We start from the raw sequence: 20,273 nt of genomic DNA on the forward strand, positions 1-20,273 counted from the left end.
GCACCATGCGCTGGTCTCGGTTTCACTGTCAAGGACAGACTGTTCTTCCTAAGCACTGGTTACAAAAATAGCAGGACAGGCGCTTGGCACAGCAGGTGAGAGCTGTTTGGACAGTGGCACCCCACATGGCACTGCTGAGGTTTCCGTCCCCGCGCCGCTCTGACTCCAGCTTCCTGCTAATGTACACCCTGGGAGGCAGTGGTGATGGGTCCCTGCCACCCATCTAAGAGACAGACTGAATTCCGGGCTCCTGGCTTCAGCCTGGCCCAGCCACAGCTGTTGCAGGCATTTGGGGAGTGAACCTGCAGATGGTAACTCTCTCTCTGTCTTCTCTCCTCACCCCTTCACTCTGCCTTTCAAATAAAGAGAATCGATCTTGCCTTGCAGGGCTTCTGAGAACCTGTGGGATCCCCAGTCCAGCCTAATCTTTGCTACTGTCCCTCTGCATCCCACAGGGTAGTCACTCACAACTTCTTTCTGGAATGTTCCCCGCTCCATCCCCCTAGGACCGGCGTGCTGTTCCCATCTCTAGTCTCCACACTTCCCCCTTGCCAGCCAAACTGCCACTCACATTTAGCTCTCGACTTCGACATCTCTGCCTTTGAGAGACCCCCACCCCTGCAGCCCCCAAGGCTGAGAGTCCAATGCTGCAGCTCCAAGCCTATACACTTGCCCACTGCAGGGTTGGTCCATGCCCAGGTACCTGCTTGGGAACCCCCCAGTGGGTCCCAGGAGGGCAGGAGCCACATCCGTTCCTTGTTCCCTCATGTAGTGGCACAGGTACTCAATGCATGTCCAGTGCATGAGAGAGTGGCCGGGACCAGCTCAGAGCAAGTGCAGATAGTAAGAGATGCATCTAGGAACACAGGTGGCCCAGAGACGGCAGGTGTTTCTAGAACTTTGAGCAAGGGACGAGGGCCTGCACATACTGGCAGGTGTGCAACTCACACACTTCAAATGCTGCTTCCACGGGACGCACTGTGTGGGCAGCCTGGGCTGGGGAATGAATGCAGGGGACTGAGCAAGTGGCCTTGACCCGAGAGGGGCTGGCGGTCCAGGCCAGCGAGTGCAGCTGCCAAGATCACACGCAAGAGACAGAAGGACCTTGGTTCAAAGAGCAAGTACAAGGTTCAGTGGGGAAAGCGGGTCTGGGATACCTGCTGTGGGCTTTTACTGAGCGACACAGGAAACGCCTTCCTCCCTCAAAATCACCCTCTCCCCCCACCGGCGAGGGGCTGAGCAAGTGGGTACCATCATCCTGAGACAGATATGGGTTATGGCTTCCCAAGCTGTGTGGCAGGCTCCTTCACCCCTCTGGTCTCAGTAGCTTGGTATAGGAAATGGGCGCACCGGCCTCAGGCTTGTGGAGAGGAGAGTCTACAGGTGTAAACCGGAGCATCGCCAAGGCCCGGCAGCAATGAGATGTGTGTGCGGCCAGCCTGGGACGAAGTGATGAGCGGAGCAGGGCTTGGAGGTGCACCCAGGCTCAAAGGCGGCGACGCACGGGGCAGGGGCAGGGGCACGGGGTCCCGGTGATCATGTGCAAGCTGACCAGGTATGGCAGGGCCCGGGACACGGCGGCACCCTGGTGTCTCCGAGGCGCCCCCTCCCTGGCCCGGGCTGGCGGCACTCACCCCGACAGTCCCTGAAGTCGGCGTGGCTGGGCGGGTGGTGCTTGCACAGCCGCTCCAGGACCTGCCTGTAGTGCATGAGCCGGTGCAGCGGCCGCAGGAGGAAGGTGTTGAGCGGCAGGTAGCACACCTTCTGCAGCTCGAAGTCGCGGCAGAAGCTCTCCAGCCGCCGGGAGTTCTTGAGCCCGTTCTCCAGCGCCTCCAAGGCCTCGCTGTGCCGCCACAGGTGAGCTGCCAGGTGCTTGGGGGACAGAAAGAGAGGGCCGGTAGAGGACCAGCCCTGCCCGGCTGGCCCGAGCCGCCGTCATGTGTCCCGCCCGGCGCGACGTGGGGTTTTCATTAGTAACGTTTGCTTTTCTCCTTCCGTTGTATATGGGTATGTTTCACTCTTCAATACTGCACTTACGTCTCAGCAGGAAACACAAGCTCCATAGGGTGTCGGGTATAAAGTGCACTGAGATTATAAATCAGATGAACGATATGGACACTAGTCGGGGAATAAATGCTTTTTTTAAAGCGAGATAGGTTCACAAGCTCCCAGGGGTGGCCTGTGGTCTTCTAAGTGTCACCACCAGACTGGGTCAATGTATTGGATTCGTGTGTGTTTCCCTACTGTGCTCCACTCCAGAGAGATGACTGACAGCTGGACAGGGTCGGTCTCCTAGGATTGGGGGAGACCGGGTCAGGGGGAGGTGCTGGAAGACAGAGCTGGGGCCGGAGGGGATGGGGGGGGGGACAACAGACCCCAGGACATTGGAACAGCTGCTGTCTCCAAGTCTCCTCCCCAAGGACTTCCCAGGCTGGGCTACTCCCAAATCTAGTCTCCAATCCAGACCATGGTCCAGTCCCGGAAACACAGGGGTCCCTGCAGAAGCCTGCTGCTTCCCTCTTGCCTCTGGGGGTGGGGGCGGGGAGAGGGGGAGGGGTCTCATTTATTCCCTGACCTCAGGACCGTGCAGGATGGAACAGCCTGGGGAACATTCCGGATTCCTGCTTTCTCTGAGCCCTTCCTCAGGTCTCATGAACTTGACCTCCTAAAAGCATCAGGTCTCTTCTGTTCTTCGTCCCCGGTGTCACCCACCATGGTGACAGTGTCTTCCCCTCCGCCTCCACCTCACTGCATGTTGGGCCACCAAAGCGAGCAGGGGCCTTGGGGTACAACCCCGGCAGGGGCTCCGGCAGCGACTGCTGCCTAACCCAGGCCTCCCGCTGCACGACGGCCCTGCCCAGGACCCCTTCAGGGTTGGTAGCAGGGTCTTCCCTAATGTGCATCGTGCCGCATTTAGTGCAATACTAGCCCACATCAGCCCTTAGCACACACCTTCCCCTGCTGGGCTGGTCTCCTGCCTTTCTGTTGTGAAACAGAGATTCACGGGAGGTTGCAAAGAACTATACAGGGAGGTCTTGGGCACCTCTCCCCCAGCGCCCCTCCTGGTGGCAACCTGGGTTGACTCAGGACAGGGTCAGCTCTGTACCATCACAGAGCCTACTCGCGCTGTACCAGCTACACACCACACCCTTTGAGGGCATGAGTACATGCACACCTAGGCACGTGTGTGTGTGTGGGTGTGTGTGTGAACTGCTCTATGCAACATCACTGCACAGGCTGCTACATCCTTGGGACCTAGCATATACAGCAGGTGCCTAATAAATATCTTGCTTTAATGTATGGCTGAGCAAAGGAGGCCATTCCTGCACGCAAGCCAAGGCAGTCATCTTGTGAAGATGAGACAGGATAGGAGAGGCACATTCCTGGATGCAGAGTCGGGCATGGAAGGTGGAAGAAGCTTCTAGAATGATCTCCCGGGACTGGGGGAAGAGGCTGCCATGCTCAGGTTTGGAGTCTGAGCTGCCTCCTCCAGCCATGGAGGAACAGGTAGGGTTTTGAGAAGAGTCATACAAACAGTGACTGCTGGTGACATGGACAGTCGGTGGGTGGCAGCTGACTCATCAGGAACTCATCTAGAACCTTCTGCCGGTCCTCTCCACACTTTGCAAGAACTCTTTAAAACCAACCACCCGGCGCCGCGGCTCACTTGGCTAATCCTCCGCCTTGTGGCGCCGGCACACCGGGTTCAAGTCCCAGTCGGGGCACCGGATTCTGTCCCAGTTGCCCCTCTTCCAGGCCAGCTCTCTGCTGTGGCCCGGGAGTGCAGTGGAGGATGGCCCAAGTGCTTGGGCCCTGCACCCCATGGGAGACCAGGAGGAAGCACCTGGCTCCTGCCTTTGGATCAGCGCGATGCGCCGGCCGTAGCGCGCCGGCCGTGGCGGCCATTGGAGGGTGAACCAACGGCAAAAAGGAAGACCTTTCTCTCTCTGTCTACTCTGCCTGTCAAAAAAAAATAATAAATAAAAAAATAAAATAAAACCAACCACCACCACGACACAAAACCCAGCTAAGTCCTCAAGGAAGCTGCCGATGGCTCTCAACTCCTCCATCTATTTTTATTCTGCTTGCGTAGGGCTCCACGCTATAAATGCCAGTGGCATCGGCACAATTCTGAAATGCCAGCACCACGGAGGCCGCTGGCAGCTCGCTGCACTGAGAACGCGAGTGCTCCAAGTGGGAACCAGGTGCGGTTGTAGGGGACTCCTGTGCTAAGACGGTAGAGAGGGAAGAGGAATTCGGTTCTCTGTGGGAAAGCCCCGGGGCAGGGGGGCGGGGGGGGGGAGTTGCAGACCGGCCAGAGAAGGTTCTACAGGAGTGCTGGCAGCCAGTGGCACTTGGGGACTGTCCCCTGAAGCAGAGGCAGGAGCCAGAGTCCTCTTGGAGGGGGCCTCTCCCTTGCACAGGTGAGTGGGAAAGGTGAGAAAGCGGGGTGGACTGAGAAAAGACACGGCCCATGTCGGAGGAGGTGTCTGGTGGGGGAAGGGCGCGGAAGGGCACGGGGCAAGGCAGGTGACGGAGCGAGCGAGCAAAGGGAGAGGCGCTCTTAAGGAGCGAGAGAAGCCAGCCTGGAAGGGCTGTGTGCGTCCAGCTTGGTGACAATCTGGGGAAGGTAAAACCCAAGACCGAGTGACAAGCCAGCATTGCCAGGGACTGGGGCCTGGGGGCTGTGAGGGCATCGGAGCCCTTCGTAAGCCAGTGTCCTGGGGGTCATAGGTCACCATACATCTCTCACTGCACACAGTGGAGAGCACCAGGAGGGGCCCAAATGCAGACCCTGGGTTTGGGTTAATAACAATATGTCAGCAGTGGTCCAGCAGCTTCAACCAGCGGGCCCACACTGCAAAATACTGATGCGAGGTAGGCGATACGGGAACTCTCTGTATTTTCTTTCTTCTGCAAACCTGAAACTGCTCTACAAACATAAAGCACATCAATTTCAAAACCACCACGGCAGGTGGTAGAGATGCGAACGTCTGAGCTTTGCACGTCAACCTGGACTTGGGCATTCACAAGACTCCGGCTGGGCAGCGTCTCAGGTCATTCCTGCTCTTCCATGTGTGTTTGTTTCTTGCACAGGATTCTGCAATCCTGATCCCCTCCGTGTGGCCTGCCTCTGACGACGTCTAAAACTGTGAGTGTTGCTCATGGTAGAAAAGCAAACAGTAGTTCCAGACCTGGGAGACAACATCTTCATACTTTTTAAGAGAGAGAGAGATGGACAGAAGGACGGCTGGACACGGGCCTTGTTGGGGGCTAGAGCCTGCTCTGGGTGGGATTCAGCTACTAAGGCTATGAGACAGGCTGTAGGCAGTGGAGACACAGGAAAAGTGCCATAGAATGTGAATACAGATGTAGTCAGATGAACGGTGTGCATTAAGAGGTAAGATACTAAAGGAACGATTAACTAGTTAAAATGAAAATGTCAGACATAAGAAATGAGACAGATTATAGAAATGTGGCTGAGTTTTGGTTTAGTATTTGATTTCTTTTAGGTATACTTTAGTGACATTGCAGATGTCCGAATGGTTAAAAACGTGTTTTCCTTATACACTGATTTAAAGTCACTGGATTTGCTGGGATTCCTACATAGTTCCCAATCTGATATTCTGCCATGCTTGGAAGAAGCCAGAACAGCCGAGTGGAACGGCACCAACACACAGATACCAGTGTCTGGTTGACGTCCTTAGAGAAACAGCCTTTGCAGAAAACCCCTGTCGTGTTGGGTACAGCCCAGAGCTTTGGAAACAAACAACCATTACGAATGCTTTCAACAAAGAAAAGGACCTTGCAAGGCTAGAAGACGGGCTCACCAAAACGGCCACCCCTGGCCGCCGAGGTGTGGCCGGGGCACAAGGGCTGGGTGGGAGCCAGGCATGCGCAGCCCTGTAAGCCCGCCCCCCGTGCCCCGCCCCCCAGTCACCTTCATGCCCTGGATGTTCCTCAGCAGGACGTCCCCGATTCTTTGGTAATCACCTTTCACCTGGGCATTGGAGCGGCCTTCCCTGAGGACACAGCAAAGGCGGAGACGTGGGGCGTTAGCAGGGCAAACACGAGGGGACCGTGTCCCCACCCGGGACCCCAAAACATCCCCCCGGATATCCTCCCTCTCCACCACCCACCTGCACCCCTGCCTCGTGTCTCCCACGCTTTTCTTGGGGTCACGGCATGTGGGGGGAAGGCTCTGAAATGACCCTACTCATTTTGCGAAGAACTCCCCACGTGGGCTTTGAACGGGCAGCACTCGCTTTTGATCCTTTTAAATTGGCCTTATCTGGTTTTAGTTTTTTCCATCAGCCCTCGGGTGACCTCCATATGGTGACAGCAGCATGGAGATCACGTGCAGCAGGGCTCGTGGGACGGATTCTTCCCAGTGAGACAGGCGCTAAGAGACACTTGGATGAGCCAAGACGTAGCCTCCAAACGGAGATTTCTGCTCCCAGGAGCCCTTAGCCCGGAGCAAAGAGCTGCCTGGGGAGCCCTTGAGAGACCTGTCACTGAGGAAGTGCAGGGGACGGCGCGTGTGAGTGTGTGTGTGTGTGTGTGTGATGACACCGTGAGGGCCCGAGGGGTGGCCGGCGGCGGCACGCTGTGTGCTGGACGGCAGAGCTATGGGCGCCTCCTGCCGAGTCTTTGGGTATCGTATTTTTCTAGGGCTCACTTTTGCTGATGTCGATGGTTCAGGGGCTTAAGCAGCAGAGAGAAAACTACTCGCAGTCCTGGCAGTGAGCAGTTTGGGAGTCCTGACCGCATAGTGGGCACTGCCCCTGAATTACGGCAGGACCACGGCACGGAGCAGGTGACTCCAGTCCACGCGCCCCACTGGGGGTTCGGAGGCTGCACTGTTTTCTGCGCATGCGCTCTGTCGTGTGCCGGCCGCTGGGCTGGGGCGCTCGGCAGGGCAGGTGGAGTCAGTGTATTTCCAACTTACAATGGCAGAGGATGGAACCCCCGGTGCACGTGCAGGCGCACCTGTGAGCACTAACTCCATTAATCCCGATGGCAGTTTATGAGGGGCAGGCAGGATGATCCCTGCCACCTCGGAGCTGAGCGCTCGAGTCACACGCCAGCACTGCCACCACGAGGGGGAGGACGTGCACGAGCCCCAGGGGTGCGGTTTCTCAATCTACACCCCGAGCTGCGCAAACCCGCGGATCTATCCAATTGTTAGCAAAGAATTTCCCAGACGCAACTAAAACGTGGTTTTTAACCACCTGGTCAACGTGTAGTTCAGGAGAGCTAGCAGCCAACTTACAGGAAAGGGATAAGTAATAATAATAGTAATAGTAATAATAATAATAATAATAATAATAAAAAAGGTCAAATTCTGGGCACTGGGCTTCAAGCTGGAAGCCAAGGGCATTCCGAATGCAGGAACACGGCGGCAGTCCGAGTCAAGGGCCTAGGGTATACACACGCCCCACGGCCATGGCAGCTCTGAGTTTCTGGCGAGTGGCTTTTAAATCCTGATGGAGGTGTCAGCGCTGTGGCACAGGTTAATCCTCCGCCTGCGGCACCGGCATCCCATATGGGCACCGGTTCGAATCCTGGCTGCTCCTCTTCCAATCCAGCTCTCTGCTGTGGCCTGGGAAAGCAGTAGAAGATGGCCCAAGTGCTTGGGCCCTTGCACCCGCGTGGGAGACCAGGAAGAAGCTTCTGGTTCCTGGCTTCAGATCGGTTCAGCTCTGGCTGTTGCAGCCATCTGGGGAGTGAACCAACAGAAGGAAGATCTCTCTCTCTCTCCCTCTCACTGTCTGTAACTCTACCTCTCAAATACATAAAATCTTTATGAAAGAATCATGATGGAGCCATTTGGCTATGACCATTCTGTTGGCCCTGGCCGGCATCCACTGGTGGCTCTTCTGCTTCCACTTGGCACAGAGAGAGAATTAACCCCCCCCACCTTCAGAGGGCTCCAGCCTGACCTGGGCACCTTCTGCCACCTAAAGTCCCCACCCCATCTTGCCTTCAAGATCCCACGGGCTCTCCCAAGGGCTGGCCAGTGCTCCCTCCCTCTGCCCATGGCCTCCACGCCTGAGCAAGGTAGATTTCCACGTTCAAGGAGCACCCAGCCACTGGGCCAGAGCTAACTTGATTTTCATGAAATGCCAACAAAAGGGGGTGATGCCAGTTGAAACTTGGTTTGTGGCTACCATCTGGGACTTCAACAACTGACCCAGAGTTCTCAAATGGCGTGAGGTTTGCCAGGACACCTAAGAAAGTCCAAAGGATGTAATTTAGACTTATTATTATTATTACTTACAACTTATTTATTTGAAAGGCAGAGTGAGAGAAACAGATGGAGAGACAAAGAGAAAGTCAATTTCCATCCACTGGTTCACTCCCCAGATGGTTGCAATGGTCCAGGACAAAGCCAGGAGCCCAAGCACTTGGGCCGTCTTCCACTGCTTTCCCAGGCACAAGAGTAGGAGCTGGATCGGAAGTGGAGCAGCCAGGAGTTGAACCGATGCCCTGGTGTGGGATGCCAGCGCTGTAGACGATGCCTTCACCTGCTGCGCCACAGCGCTGGCCCTGGAATTTAGCCCTTTTAATGAGAATAATCTAGATTGTGTGGGCAAGGGAAGAAATGGGGGGATTTCTGGCTCCCATTGATAACAAGCAACTTCCCCTCTCTCTCTTTCTCATGGACGCCCCTGCAGAGCACGAAACAAGGCAGGAGGGCGCTGGGGGAGGGTGGCGGAGAACAGAGTGGCAGCCAGGCTCGGCTTTCTCCACTTCCTCTGGTCCGCCGCCAGCTCCTGATTACACAGCCTGCTGACGCGGAAGCCTCAGGCTCCAGGGGCCGCCTCTCCCGTGCCCACTGGCTCTGAGCCACATCTGTTTCTCCGTCTCCAGCCTCCGGACTTCCACTGGAGGGACAGCCCCGGGCTGGCAATGTCGGCCAGGGCAGCAGGGAGACGCCCACAGCGTGGCGACGGAAGGGGGTCGGCTCTAGGTGAGGCCGAGCTGGGGGCTCTGACGTGGCTGCCCCCAGAACAAGCACCACTGCCCCTCCCACCCCAGCTCTCGCAAGCCCCAGTCCTGCGTGGGTCCAAACCCCTGGGCCACAGTCCCCCGGATGGGGGGCGACACTGCACTGATTTCCTTTCTATGTTACTCGCTGCCACCAAACCCACCCATCCACACATCCGGAGCCTTTGTCTCGTTAGGGCCAGCAAAAGGTCACTGCGTCGCCGGAACATGAAAAAGTAATTACGGCTCCTCTGTAACATCCCCGGATGACCACTGAACAAGAAAAGAGGCCCTTGTTTGGAAGGCACGGCCACAGGGCAACGAAGACGAAAACCCTCTTGAAGATTCCACGGATTAGAAAAGCTGCGTGAAGCCTATGCAGCAGCCGCCGCCGCCATGCTGATTCTGACCCATGCAACGTAACGCCTTACTCCCAAGAGCAATGACACGTGACCTTGGCAAAGGGATGAACGCATGCACACGCACGAGGAGTTTCCAAGTCTTCCTGCCGCCCGTCAGCACGTCACGCACTGGTGCACCACAGCAGTGGGAACTGGCCAGTACTGGCCCCCGTGTGGCATCTCCAAGGGCCAGCTCTGCCTGCCTCGTCCCCAACTGCCCCTCACAAGGGCAACCTTGCAGCGTGGCCTTGACTCTGACCAGACCTGGCCTCCCGTTTGCATCCTTCACCCCAGGCCAACATCATATCTACCTAGAATCCCAACCACCACGTGCTGATGTCTTCCTCAGCCTCGTCTCCCAGCTTCCCCTGACCCCGACAGTCTCAGGAGCCCAGGATCAAGCCCGTGTGTGTGTGTGTGTGTGTGTGTGTGTGTGTGTGTAGGGGGGAGGGGACATGCTTCCTGAGAGTGGTAACACTGGCCTTGTTTTAAGTGTCCCAGGAGGTCCCCAGTGGAATTGAGCGGCAACTGACACGCTGGGTTTCCCAAGCAACCCACAGACATGCACACGCGCCTCCTACATGCAACAGAAGGAAGACTCATTAGCTAAAAACACTCAGGCAGTCTACACAGCTTGGAGCTGCAGGCAGTTTCTACTCTGGCTCTGTGTCCCCGTCTCTGACCCCTGCAGCACGGATTTAAGCTCCTCATTTGCAAAACAAACGCGGCTTCCTTATGCCCTAAATTCCCTCCATTCCTAGGATTCCCAATGAAAAAATCAGACTCAAGTGCAAGTGGGCAAATGACAGAGACAAACCTCTCCTCAATACCACGTTTTGAATTCCATGTGAGGGGGTCCTCAGAAAGTTCGGGGGACAATGTGTGTCCTGCAAAACTTCTGCAGGGTTCCACGGTGTTTGCACCAGAATAATCCTATCAGCTAATCCCATTTTCTGTGAACTTTTCCAAGTCCCCTTGGATAGGAGGGTTCAAAAAGCAAAAAACCAGCAGGAGCAGTGGATCGTAATATATTCTGTTCTACATATACATTAGCCACATGTACTGAATGTGATTCTCGACATCCTTTGATGAAGTGATGGGCTTCAGGATCCAGCGAGAGGAAGAGTCTACCCCCGCTAGCAGCAATCCCCACCCGCATGCCACGCGGGGGAGCACTCGCGGTGCGGGCCCAGGCGCCCAGATCCCGTGCACTGCTGCGGGTAACGGAATGCAGAGGCCGCGGGCTCCCAGCCACCCGAGCCCATCCATCGCAGCATCAGGCTGCGTGGCAGCCCCAGCTTCTTTCCTTCTGAGGTTAATGCGGGGTCAAGGTCAGGCAGAGAAGTTCCAGCCCAGCCCCAGGCAGGTCTGATGGTGTCCTGGGAACAGTTCCCATCAGAAAGCCTCGGTGACCTGCCCCAGGCCACACGGCATGAACGGGGCTGGAACGCAGATCTGCAAAGCCCCTTTTCCTTCTCCTGTCCCATGAGGCCTAACACCGATGGTCTGATTGGCCGCCTGCGGGTCCCCTCTCAGGGGGGACCCCAGAAGGGGGCCCCTGCCAGAGAACAGCCGGGAGCCTAACTGGGAAGACCAGGCAGAGGCACCCTGGTCCCTGGCGCCGAGGACCCGCATCCGGGGTTTTTGGCCAGAAGCAGCACAGCTGGCAGCAGTGACCGGCTGAGAGCATGTTTGGGGCTGAGCTCTCCCGGAGCCAGGATGTGGTCCTCACGTCACCAATCAGCCTGGAGCATGGCGGCATGCCCAGTCTCGCCCTTTCCAGCTGTGTGACACTGGCCAAGGCACTCGCCCTCTCTGAGCCTAACGTCGACCTGATGCTGTCCCTGCAGAGACGAAAGGACACGTGACAAGAGCAGCATCCAACAGCGTTTGCGATACAGGAACCATACCCATAACCTTTTACAGCAAACCCTTCCTGCCCGCAAATGTCAAGTGTAAAATAAAAAGGTCTGCATGACCAGAGGCAGCCACTCTCCCAAGACGCCCGCGGCCATGGGCCCCGAGCAGAGGCCGGAGAAACCAGTCACTGTCCCAGGCCTTCCCGGGTGCTCCACGGCGTGGAAGGACCCAGCCAGGGAAGACAAGTCCTCGAGGTTTCGTGAGATTTCCCATAAATGAAAACCAGAAGCAAGACACAAGCTCTTCCCCGGGCCGCAAAGGGAAAGGGAGAAAGTCAGTGTCTACACCTGTTAAGGAGAATGACGTCGGGGCCGGCATTGTGGTGCAGTGGGTTAAAGCCCTGGCCTGAAGCGCCGGCACCCCATATGGGCACCGGTTCTAGTCCCGGCTGCTCCTCTTCCGATCCAGCTCTCTGCTATGGCCTGGGAAAGCAGTAGAGGATGGCCCAAGTCCTTGGGCCCCTGCACCCATGTGGGAGACCCGGAGGAAGCTCCTGGCTCCTGGCTTCCGATCGGCACAGCTCCGGCCGTTGCGGCCATCTGGGGAGTGAATAAGCAGATGGAAGACACCTCCTCCTTCATCCTCTGTGTAACTTTGACTTTCAAATAAATAAAATAAATCTTTTTTTAAAAAGGAGAATGACGTCATGTAACCAGAAAAGTCACCACCCATGGTTGTAAAACTGAGGCCTGGAGAAGGTGGCAGAAGGCCCGGTCAGAAAACCGAGGGGAAGCTTAGGGAGCAGCAGAGGGGGGCGGGAAAGCGAGGACCCAGAAGCCACAGTCCTGGGCCCAAGGCCACACACCCCTGGGCAGGTGGCTGCACGCCCACTTCTTAGCACTGCTAAGGATTAAATGAGGTTCTATGTGCAGCGTGCTTGGAACAGGGCCCAGGGTGGGGTGGTGGTGGTTTTTAAAGATTTAAGTATTTATTTGAAAGGCAGAGCAACAGAGAGAATGAGAGAGACAGAGAGGGAGCTTCCATCTGCTGGTTCACTCCCCAAGTGGCCACAACAGCCAGGGCTGCACCAGGCTGAAGCCAGGAGCCTGGAACTTCATCCGGGTCTCCCACGTGCTTGGCAGAGTTGAAGCACTTGGGTCGTCTGCTGCTGCCTTCCCAGGTACATCAGCAGGGGGCCGGACTGGAGGTGGAGCTGCTGGGACTTGAACCTGCGCTCCAGTATGGGACGCTGGCATTGCAAGTGGTGGCTTAACCTGCTGTGCCGCGACACCCGCACCTGTTGCTTTTGTTGCCATCACTGGAGAGCGACAGACGGCTCTGAGAGCAGGTGCAAGGCTGGGTTTTACAGGAGTCCCTGCTGATACCGGGACCGCCACTGCACCGTGAGAGGTCACTCGGTGGAGGATCATCTGTTTTCTTGGCTCTGAGACCCCTACACGGGATACTTCTCGGGACAAAGCAGGACAGGGCCATGCTGAGCAGACATCCCAGCCGGCTGCTACGGCTTTCAAGGGGGTGTTCCCGACAGACAGGGTGGCCCAAGCAGCAGCGCTGTCCTCACAGGGCTGGGCAGGGAGCGAGGAGGCAGAGGGTCTGGAGACTGGGGCGTGGGAGGGGCTCTGCTTTGTTTCTGCAGAACCACACTCGTATTTTCTCCTTTGGAGAGCGAGGACTCCTCAGCAGAGGCTCTGAGCCCGACAGCGCCCTCCTGTGGTGAAATATCCTGGGCGTCATCAACACTGGTCTGGGGGCGGAGCCCTGGAGTCAGATCAGACCTGGGCTTGAGGCTGGGGCCAGGGGCCTCACCCCTCCCATGGCTTCACTGTCCTAATTGCGAGACAGCAATAAGGATACCAACACCCGGCAAAGTTCGCTGACAGACTTTACGTGGGCGTTATTAGACTTGTGGCTGTGCAGAAATTGTCGCAAGCACCCAGCTCTCCTGATGTAGCAGGACAGCAGCTGCCCACCATCAGTAAAACACTGGGTGTGGCCAGGTTTCAATAAAACTTTATTAACAAAAACAGGTGGCAGAACAGATCGGGCTCGTGGGCTGTAGCTGCCACCTCTTGTTTCTGAAGATCAAGTAGAAAAATATATCCAGGGTTGCCGGTACGGCATAGTGGGTAAAGCTGCTGCCTGTGATGCCGGCATCCTATATGGGCACTGGTTCAAGTTCTGGATGCCCCACTTCCCATCCAGCTCCCTGCTATGGCCTGGGAAAGCAATGCAAGATGGCGCAAGTGCTTGGGCCCCTGCACCTGGTTGGGAGACCTAGAAGCAGCTCCTGGCTCCTGGCTTTGGACTGGCCCAGCTCTGGCCCCTGGGGCTATTTGGGGAGTGAACAAGCAGATAGAAGATGCTCTAACTCTTTCAAATAATTAAGTGAATCTTAAAAAACAATGTATCCAGCCATGAGTATGGCAACTATTTTCATTTTGATCAGCGATGCCAACTTTTCCTTGCTATAATGCACATGCAGACGTAAGGTGCCACCCGGACAGACACTGACTGCAGTGTGGCTGCCAGGCCCCCTTCCTGGGTCAGTGGACACCGCTCTGCTTCCCCCACCTGTGTGGACCACACAGTGCTGCAGGCAATAAAGGGAAACAACATCAGAACATGAAAAATGCCTCCAGGGACTGGCGCTGTGGTGCAGTGGATAAAACTGCCGCCCACGGTGCCTGCACACTATACAGGCGCCGGTTCCAGTCCTGGCTGCTCCACTTCTGATCCGGCTCCCTCTAACGCGCCTGGGAAAGCAGCAGAAGATGGCCCAAGTCCTGTTTTCTGTCAGGCCCGGCCTGGATGTTGTGGCCATGTGGGGAATGGACCAGTGGATGGAGGATTTCTCTGTATCTCTTCCTCTCTTTACTGTCACTCTGCCTTTCAACCAAAGTAAATCCTAAAAAGAAAAGAAAAAAGAAAAAAAAAGCGGGGCTTCCCAGAAGGAGCAATGGGAGAAGACGGAGGCACTGTGAATTTTGCGGTCAGTTTTGAAAACTACACCCGGACAGGCTCCTGCACTTTGAATCAAACTAACAGCCAACGTCTCCCCTCGGCGTGAGCAGGATTTAGCTTTAAAGCAAGGTCCTCCTGCACTCCAGCCCATGGCGGCCGGGGTGCACCTGCTGACGGAGAATGGAGGCTCGCAGCCCCTGGTCCCTCTTGCATCCCAGGGCTGGCAAGGACTGGAATTCATCCAGGACACACTCGGGCAGCGCCAGCAGAGGAACGAGTAACCCACAGGTGGCAGCAGCTGTGTGCACAAAGCACCCTGTCTTGAGACAAAGCCCCCCACCTGGGAGAGTTCTGGAAGAGCCCCCCCAGTGCACCTAGAGGACGCCCCTCATACCCCTCACCCCTGCAGACTTCCCCTCCCTCCCGAGTCTGCTCCCCAGGAGCTGCCTGCCTCTCCCATCCCGCCTGCTCTCCTCTGGGGCCCTCTACCCTGCATTCTCCACGCTTTTTCTGGGTCTTGGTGGCTGCTGTTCCCTTCGCTGGCTCTTACTCTGCCACAGTCTACTTGATGGAAAGCAAGTCCCGAAAGGTATGGTCTGGAAGGTTCTGTCCTTGGCTCCTTTTGTCTCCATGATCCGATTCTTTTCATGGCCAACTTTCAAACTCATGCTGTGTGCTTGATTTCTTTCCCAAGCCTTGGACCCCCATTTCCAGTGGCCTGGAGGGCTTCACTACCGATCTCTCTAAATCACTGTGCCCAAGGTGAGCTCATCTTAATTCGTCACACTTGCTTCTTCATTTCCCTGTTCATCTCGGAGCGGCTTGTCCAGTTACTGTGTTCACGGCAGCAGGTGGTCTCCCCTCTCTTTCCCTATTTGTCCCAGTGAGCCCTGGCCACCCAGGGATATCCTGACACCTGTCTCCAGCCCTGGCCTGTTGCTTCTAAGACATGCAGCTATTCCTCCTAGAAAGCTGTGTGTGTGTGTGTGTGTGTGTGTGTGTGTAAGAGAGAGAAAGAGCGAGCGAGCGAGAACGAGAGATGACCTATGACCTATTCCAGCACCCCTGTGTCTTTCTGTTCACAGTACCCCAGCTCTGTAGGGCCCCAAAGCTAAGTTTTGTACACAGCACACACAGCCACGGACCTCTGGACCACAACTGGCCTCCACCCATCCCTGGGGATCAGCTGGCCGGCCCCTCCAGGGCTGGAATTGGGGGGCCCTGACCGTGCCAAGGGCTGTTTGCAGGTGGCTTTCTCTCAACGTATTGGAGCAGCTGAGCAAATTATCCTTGCTTCCAAAAGGAAAAAGGCAAAGCTGTTCTTCCAGTTTTTTTGTTTTTGTTTTGTTATTCTTTTCTTCCTTCCCTCCCTCTTTTTTTTTTTTTTTAAAACGAAACAGGTAAGTTGGGTTTTGCCAGCCAAGAACCCGGCCCTGGGAACCCTCCGCGGCTTAGGTGTGTTGACTTAGGAGAAGGTGACATTTGCACAGGGGCAGGTGTGTTGACAAAGCCGGGGCTCAGCGTGGTTATTCCGGAAACTTCTGCTGCTTTTTCTGCCCTGTGATTTCCCACCATTGACTGGAGTGTACAGTGGCCTCGCACAGGACGTGTCAGGCAGACCTAAGATGACTGCATCGCTCGCGTGCAAGACATGGGGGAACCTTTGGCACAGAGTAAGTGGTAGGTTCATTAGCTGCAACCATAACTTAAAATACAATCACTGAATAAAACCCGAATGAACCAATACGGAACCAATATTAGCTTCTCAGTTTTGAGGACCATCTTCTGGAGATGGAAGAATGCAAATGCCAGGGGACAGGTTGGGGAGGAGTGCATGCAGGCACGCACACGCACACATGCGCACATACACACACACACACACACACTATTGTCTTGGCGACTTTTCCCTGGACGCAAATTAGCTCAAAGTCCAAAGTTGAGCTAAGCAAATCAGCTTTCCCCTTTGCAATGCACGGAGCACACAAACATGGTCTCATTTACCTTGTGTGACAGCCCATGCCACAGACAAGGAAATGAGACCCAGTGGGGTCCACAGACAGCTGGATATAGACCCAAGGTGCTGGGGTAAACCTGAACTTGGATCTGAACCATCCCAATTGGCATGGGCCAGCCCATGTTTCCCATGCATGAATATAAACACACATACATGTGCCCAGAGAGATGGTCCCTCCTGCTCACTCAACACATGCAGGCGTTAATGGCCCTGGGGTCACCGAGGGCAGAGCTGGCTGGCGGCAACACCGCGTGCCCTCCCGGGCGTGGTGCCTATATCCACAGGGGGACCTGGTCCTCTCGCCCCAGCTGCCTGCCTTCTTACACAGTGCAAGCTCCCTGTGGGCAAAGTCTGACCTTCACACACTCCGCTTCTCAGCCGCTCACCGTGTACAGAATAAAGCAATAGGGTTACGACCAGCACGCGGAACACAAGGCAAAGGATCAGACTTTCTCGGGACTGTCAGAGGCAGCGCAGGGTCAGCTGTCCTAAAACGAGGTACTCGTCCTGGTCAGCCCAAGGAACACTTTAAAAAACACAGATGTCTGGGACCTGCCCGCCAACGAGTGGGTTCAGGAAGGATGGACGAGGGCTGGACACATGCATTTTTCAAAGCCACCATCCCTGCCCACCCAGATGCACTACCAAGGCTGGGGAATTTTCTTTTCAACAGACAAACAGCTTCTGGAAATGGACTGTGACACGTGCTGTACCGGACAGCCCCAGGGGCAGGCACACACCAGCTCCCATGGCAGCCGGCGACCGCTAAGCTGCACCTGCTCTCGGGAGGTCTCGTCCCTGCACAGAGCCAACCTCCCTTGCAGTGTTAGTCACCAGACACTCAGTCCCTTCCCAGAGGCTCAGCCTGCAGACGTGGAGGTGGCCCTGCCCTTGGTTCTCCAAGGTCTGCCCCCTGCCAGGTCAGATGCCCCAGTTCCTCCATCACCTCAATTTTCCTTTTATTTTACAGTTTTGTTTTTTTTTTTAATGGAATGCAGCTTCATGATCCCACTTCAAATGTGAAACTCAGGACAGCATAGACTTCTGCCTCAGCTCTGGCCTTGACCTGTTCCCTGCTCTGGGTCTTTCCTAGTGAGGCAGCCTAGGGCAGAGTTCTTGACCTTGGCTAACACCTCAGAATCACCTGGGATGCTGACAGATCTGGTCTGGGCTTCTGGCCTGGTGGTGAAGATTTTTAGAAGGTTCTACATGATTTTAATGAGCTGCCAGTGTTGCCAGCTACACAGAGAGGGATGTGACTGAACTCCCCCACTCGCCACCTTTGCCTCCGGAATCGCTGTCCAGCCAGGCCTCCTGACCATGCACTTGAACTGATAAACTGAACCTGATCACAGCACCTGGATTTCCTCTCATAGGTAAGGGTCACGGGACACAGAGTACGGTTCCTGATAAACCCATGAATGCAGTGTTTATCCCTAGACTAGCTGTGCCGGCAGCTCCCCCTCCAGAGCTGAGCCGACGGGACCGCAAATGGATGACAATTCGGACACGTGACCTCCGGCGTCATTTATATCAGCCATCGTGGGGACCCGAGCTGCCACAGTGCGTGGTGCCAGCTATAGACACCCCGAGTCCATGGGCGGATCGTCCCCACAGTGCAGGGGTGCAGCTCAGCTCCTCTGCGAGGCGGGTGCTGGAAGCCCGGTTCTGGACCTCCTGACCCAAGACAACCTCATGCTGGGATCTGTTTGGCCTTTTATCAATAAATGCCCCCAGGACCACTTCAAACCAACTTGGGGCCAGCACTGTGGTGTAGTGGGTAAAGCTGCTGCCTGCAGTGCCAGCATCCCACATGGGCGCCGGTTCGAGTCCCAGCTGCTTCTCTTCTGATCCAGCTCCCTAATGTGCCTGGGAAAGCAGCAGAGGATGGCCCAAGTGCTTGGGTCCCTGCACCCATGTGGGAGACCCAAAGAAGCTCCTGGTTCTTGGACCAGTCCAAGGCGTTGTGATCATTTGGGGAGTGAGCCAGTGGATGTACGATTCTCTCTTTTTCTCTGTAGTTCTTTTTTAAATTTTTTAAATTCTTAAAGAAATAGCTTATCACCTCTAGTGACTTCCCTGCACCCATTTCTGCTGAAAACACAGCAGAAGCCTTTTGCTATTTTTTCCTGGCATTTTTCAAATGCGTCTTCAGTAGATAGTCAACTTCCCATGTGTCTGTCTACATAAAATTGCTCTTAAAAATACTCCAAAGAATTTTCTGTAAAGGGTCCTATTTTAGGTAATGGCAAAACAGATTTTGCATTCGCTAGCAGATTGGGTTTTGTTTGTACCTCCCTCTCCTCCCAGATTAATGCTTCCTTTGGTTTTTAATGGACATTCCTAACATTACTTTAAACTCATCTGCCACTAACTACTGTTTAGTTCCTCTCCAGTCTGAAATCTGCACTGAAGGTCTTTGTTCATATGCCATTTCACATATTAATATATACCCCTATGCTCATCAAGGTCAAAGTGTGGAAAGTTTGTGGGAGTTCATGTGTTGCATAGGGCTTGCATTTTTCAAAGCACTTTTTAAGCACTGTAAAAATTCAATATAGAAAACTGCAGAAGACAAATGTGCCTACTATAAAAAATGTTGTGGAAAAATGGAATTAAATTTATTTTGGTGCCAAAACATTTGAAGCTCATGCATAGTTCTTCTATAATATGCATTTACCTTGAAATTTTTCAAACTCCTATATGTATGATTTTCCATTTTTTTGTACAAAAATAAACTTGTCTTTAAATTCTATTTTCTGTAAACTTTTCTGTTAAAGATTTATTTATTTATTTGAGAGGCAGAGTGGGAGAGACAGAGAGAGACCTTCTACCCACTGGTTCACTCCCCAGACAGCTGCAAGGCCAGAGCTGGGCCAACCCGAAGCCGGGAGCTTCTTTTTCCGGGTCTCCCATGGAGGTGCAGGGATCCGAGCACTTGGGCCAGCTTCTACTGCTTGCCCAGTTGCAACAGCGGGGAGCTGCACTGGAAGTGGAGCAGCCAGGACTGGAACCAGCGCCCATGTGGGATGCTGGTGCTAGAAGCAGAGGCTTAACCTGCTATGCCACAGCACTGGCTCCTTCCATGAACTTTAAAAAAACAAAACAACTTTACTGGTGGCAGGTAAAGCCACTGCCTATAACGCTGGCATCCCATATGGGCACCAGTTCGAGTCCTGGCTGCTCGATTTCCAATCCAGCTCCCTGCTAATGATCTGGGAAAAGCAGCTGAAGATGGCTCAAGTGTGTGGGCCCCTGTGACCCATGTGGGAGACCTGCACGAAGCTCCTGGCTTTGGGCTGGCCCAACCCCAGCCATCGTGGCCATCTGTGAATCAGTAGATGGGAGAGTGCTCTTGCTTTCTCTCTCTGTAATGCTGACTTTCAAATAAGTAAATAAAGCTTAAAAAAAGAACAACCCACCTTTTTGCATTTTCATTCATTTGAATGGCAAGAGAGAGAGAGAGAGAGCCATCTTTCCTTTGCTGGTTCATTCCTCAAATGCCCACAACAGCTGGGTCTGGACCAAGTGAAAATCAGGAATGCAGAAGCCAATCCAGGCTCCCACGTGGGTGGCAGGGACACAAGAACCTGAGCTATTCCCCTGCTGCCTCCCAGCGGGTGCCACAGAAGGAAGCTGTCTGGGAGACAAGTGGAGCTGAGACCCGAATCCAGGCCCTGCAGGCCTGGATGTAACATCTTGGCCGCTGTGTCAAACCAAACCCCCTCCTCCACAAGCCTTCTGGACGCCCCTTGTGTGCACTTCACAAACGAGCCAAGCGAGCGCCAGCGTCCTGCAAGGCCCCTGCCCTTTATAACCCGCATCAGCCTTTCAAACGTCACCACCATCTTGACTTCATGATAATCACATGGTCATGGCGAGAGGGAAAGAGCATTCTGAAGAACTGGAAACCAAGGGAAACATATGGAGGCAGAGACTTAGCGACACACAGAATTGAAAATCACTCGAAGGTCGGTTTGTGAACAGCCAGTTTCTTGCCTTTTGTCTGCTGCTTATCCGCGATG

General features: G+C 54.9%; 1 protein-coding gene across 2 annotated transcripts in view; it reads right to left on the reverse strand.

Moving 5' to 3' along the window:
• Positions 1-20,273, reverse strand: part of FARP1 (FERM, ARH/RhoGEF and pleckstrin domain protein 1) — a 285,577-nt gene that overhangs the window by 9,840 nt on the left and 255,464 nt on the right. For both annotated transcript variants that reach the window (XM_051850519.2, XM_051850517.2), the window contains exons 17-18: positions 5,942-6,023; positions 1,635-1,872 (exon numbers count right to left, since the gene is read on the reverse strand). In XM_051850519.2, coding sequence (XP_051706479.2) covers positions 1,635-1,872; positions 5,942-6,023 — 320 coding nt within the window. The remainder of the gene's footprint in view (positions 1-1,634; positions 1,873-5,941; positions 6,024-20,273) is intronic.

The sequence above is a fragment of the Oryctolagus cuniculus genome, chromosome 9, assembly GCF_964237555.1.
Source record: "Oryctolagus cuniculus chromosome 9, mOryCun1.1, whole genome shotgun sequence".
Taxonomy (NCBI): domain Eukaryota; kingdom Metazoa; phylum Chordata; class Mammalia; order Lagomorpha; family Leporidae; genus Oryctolagus; species Oryctolagus cuniculus.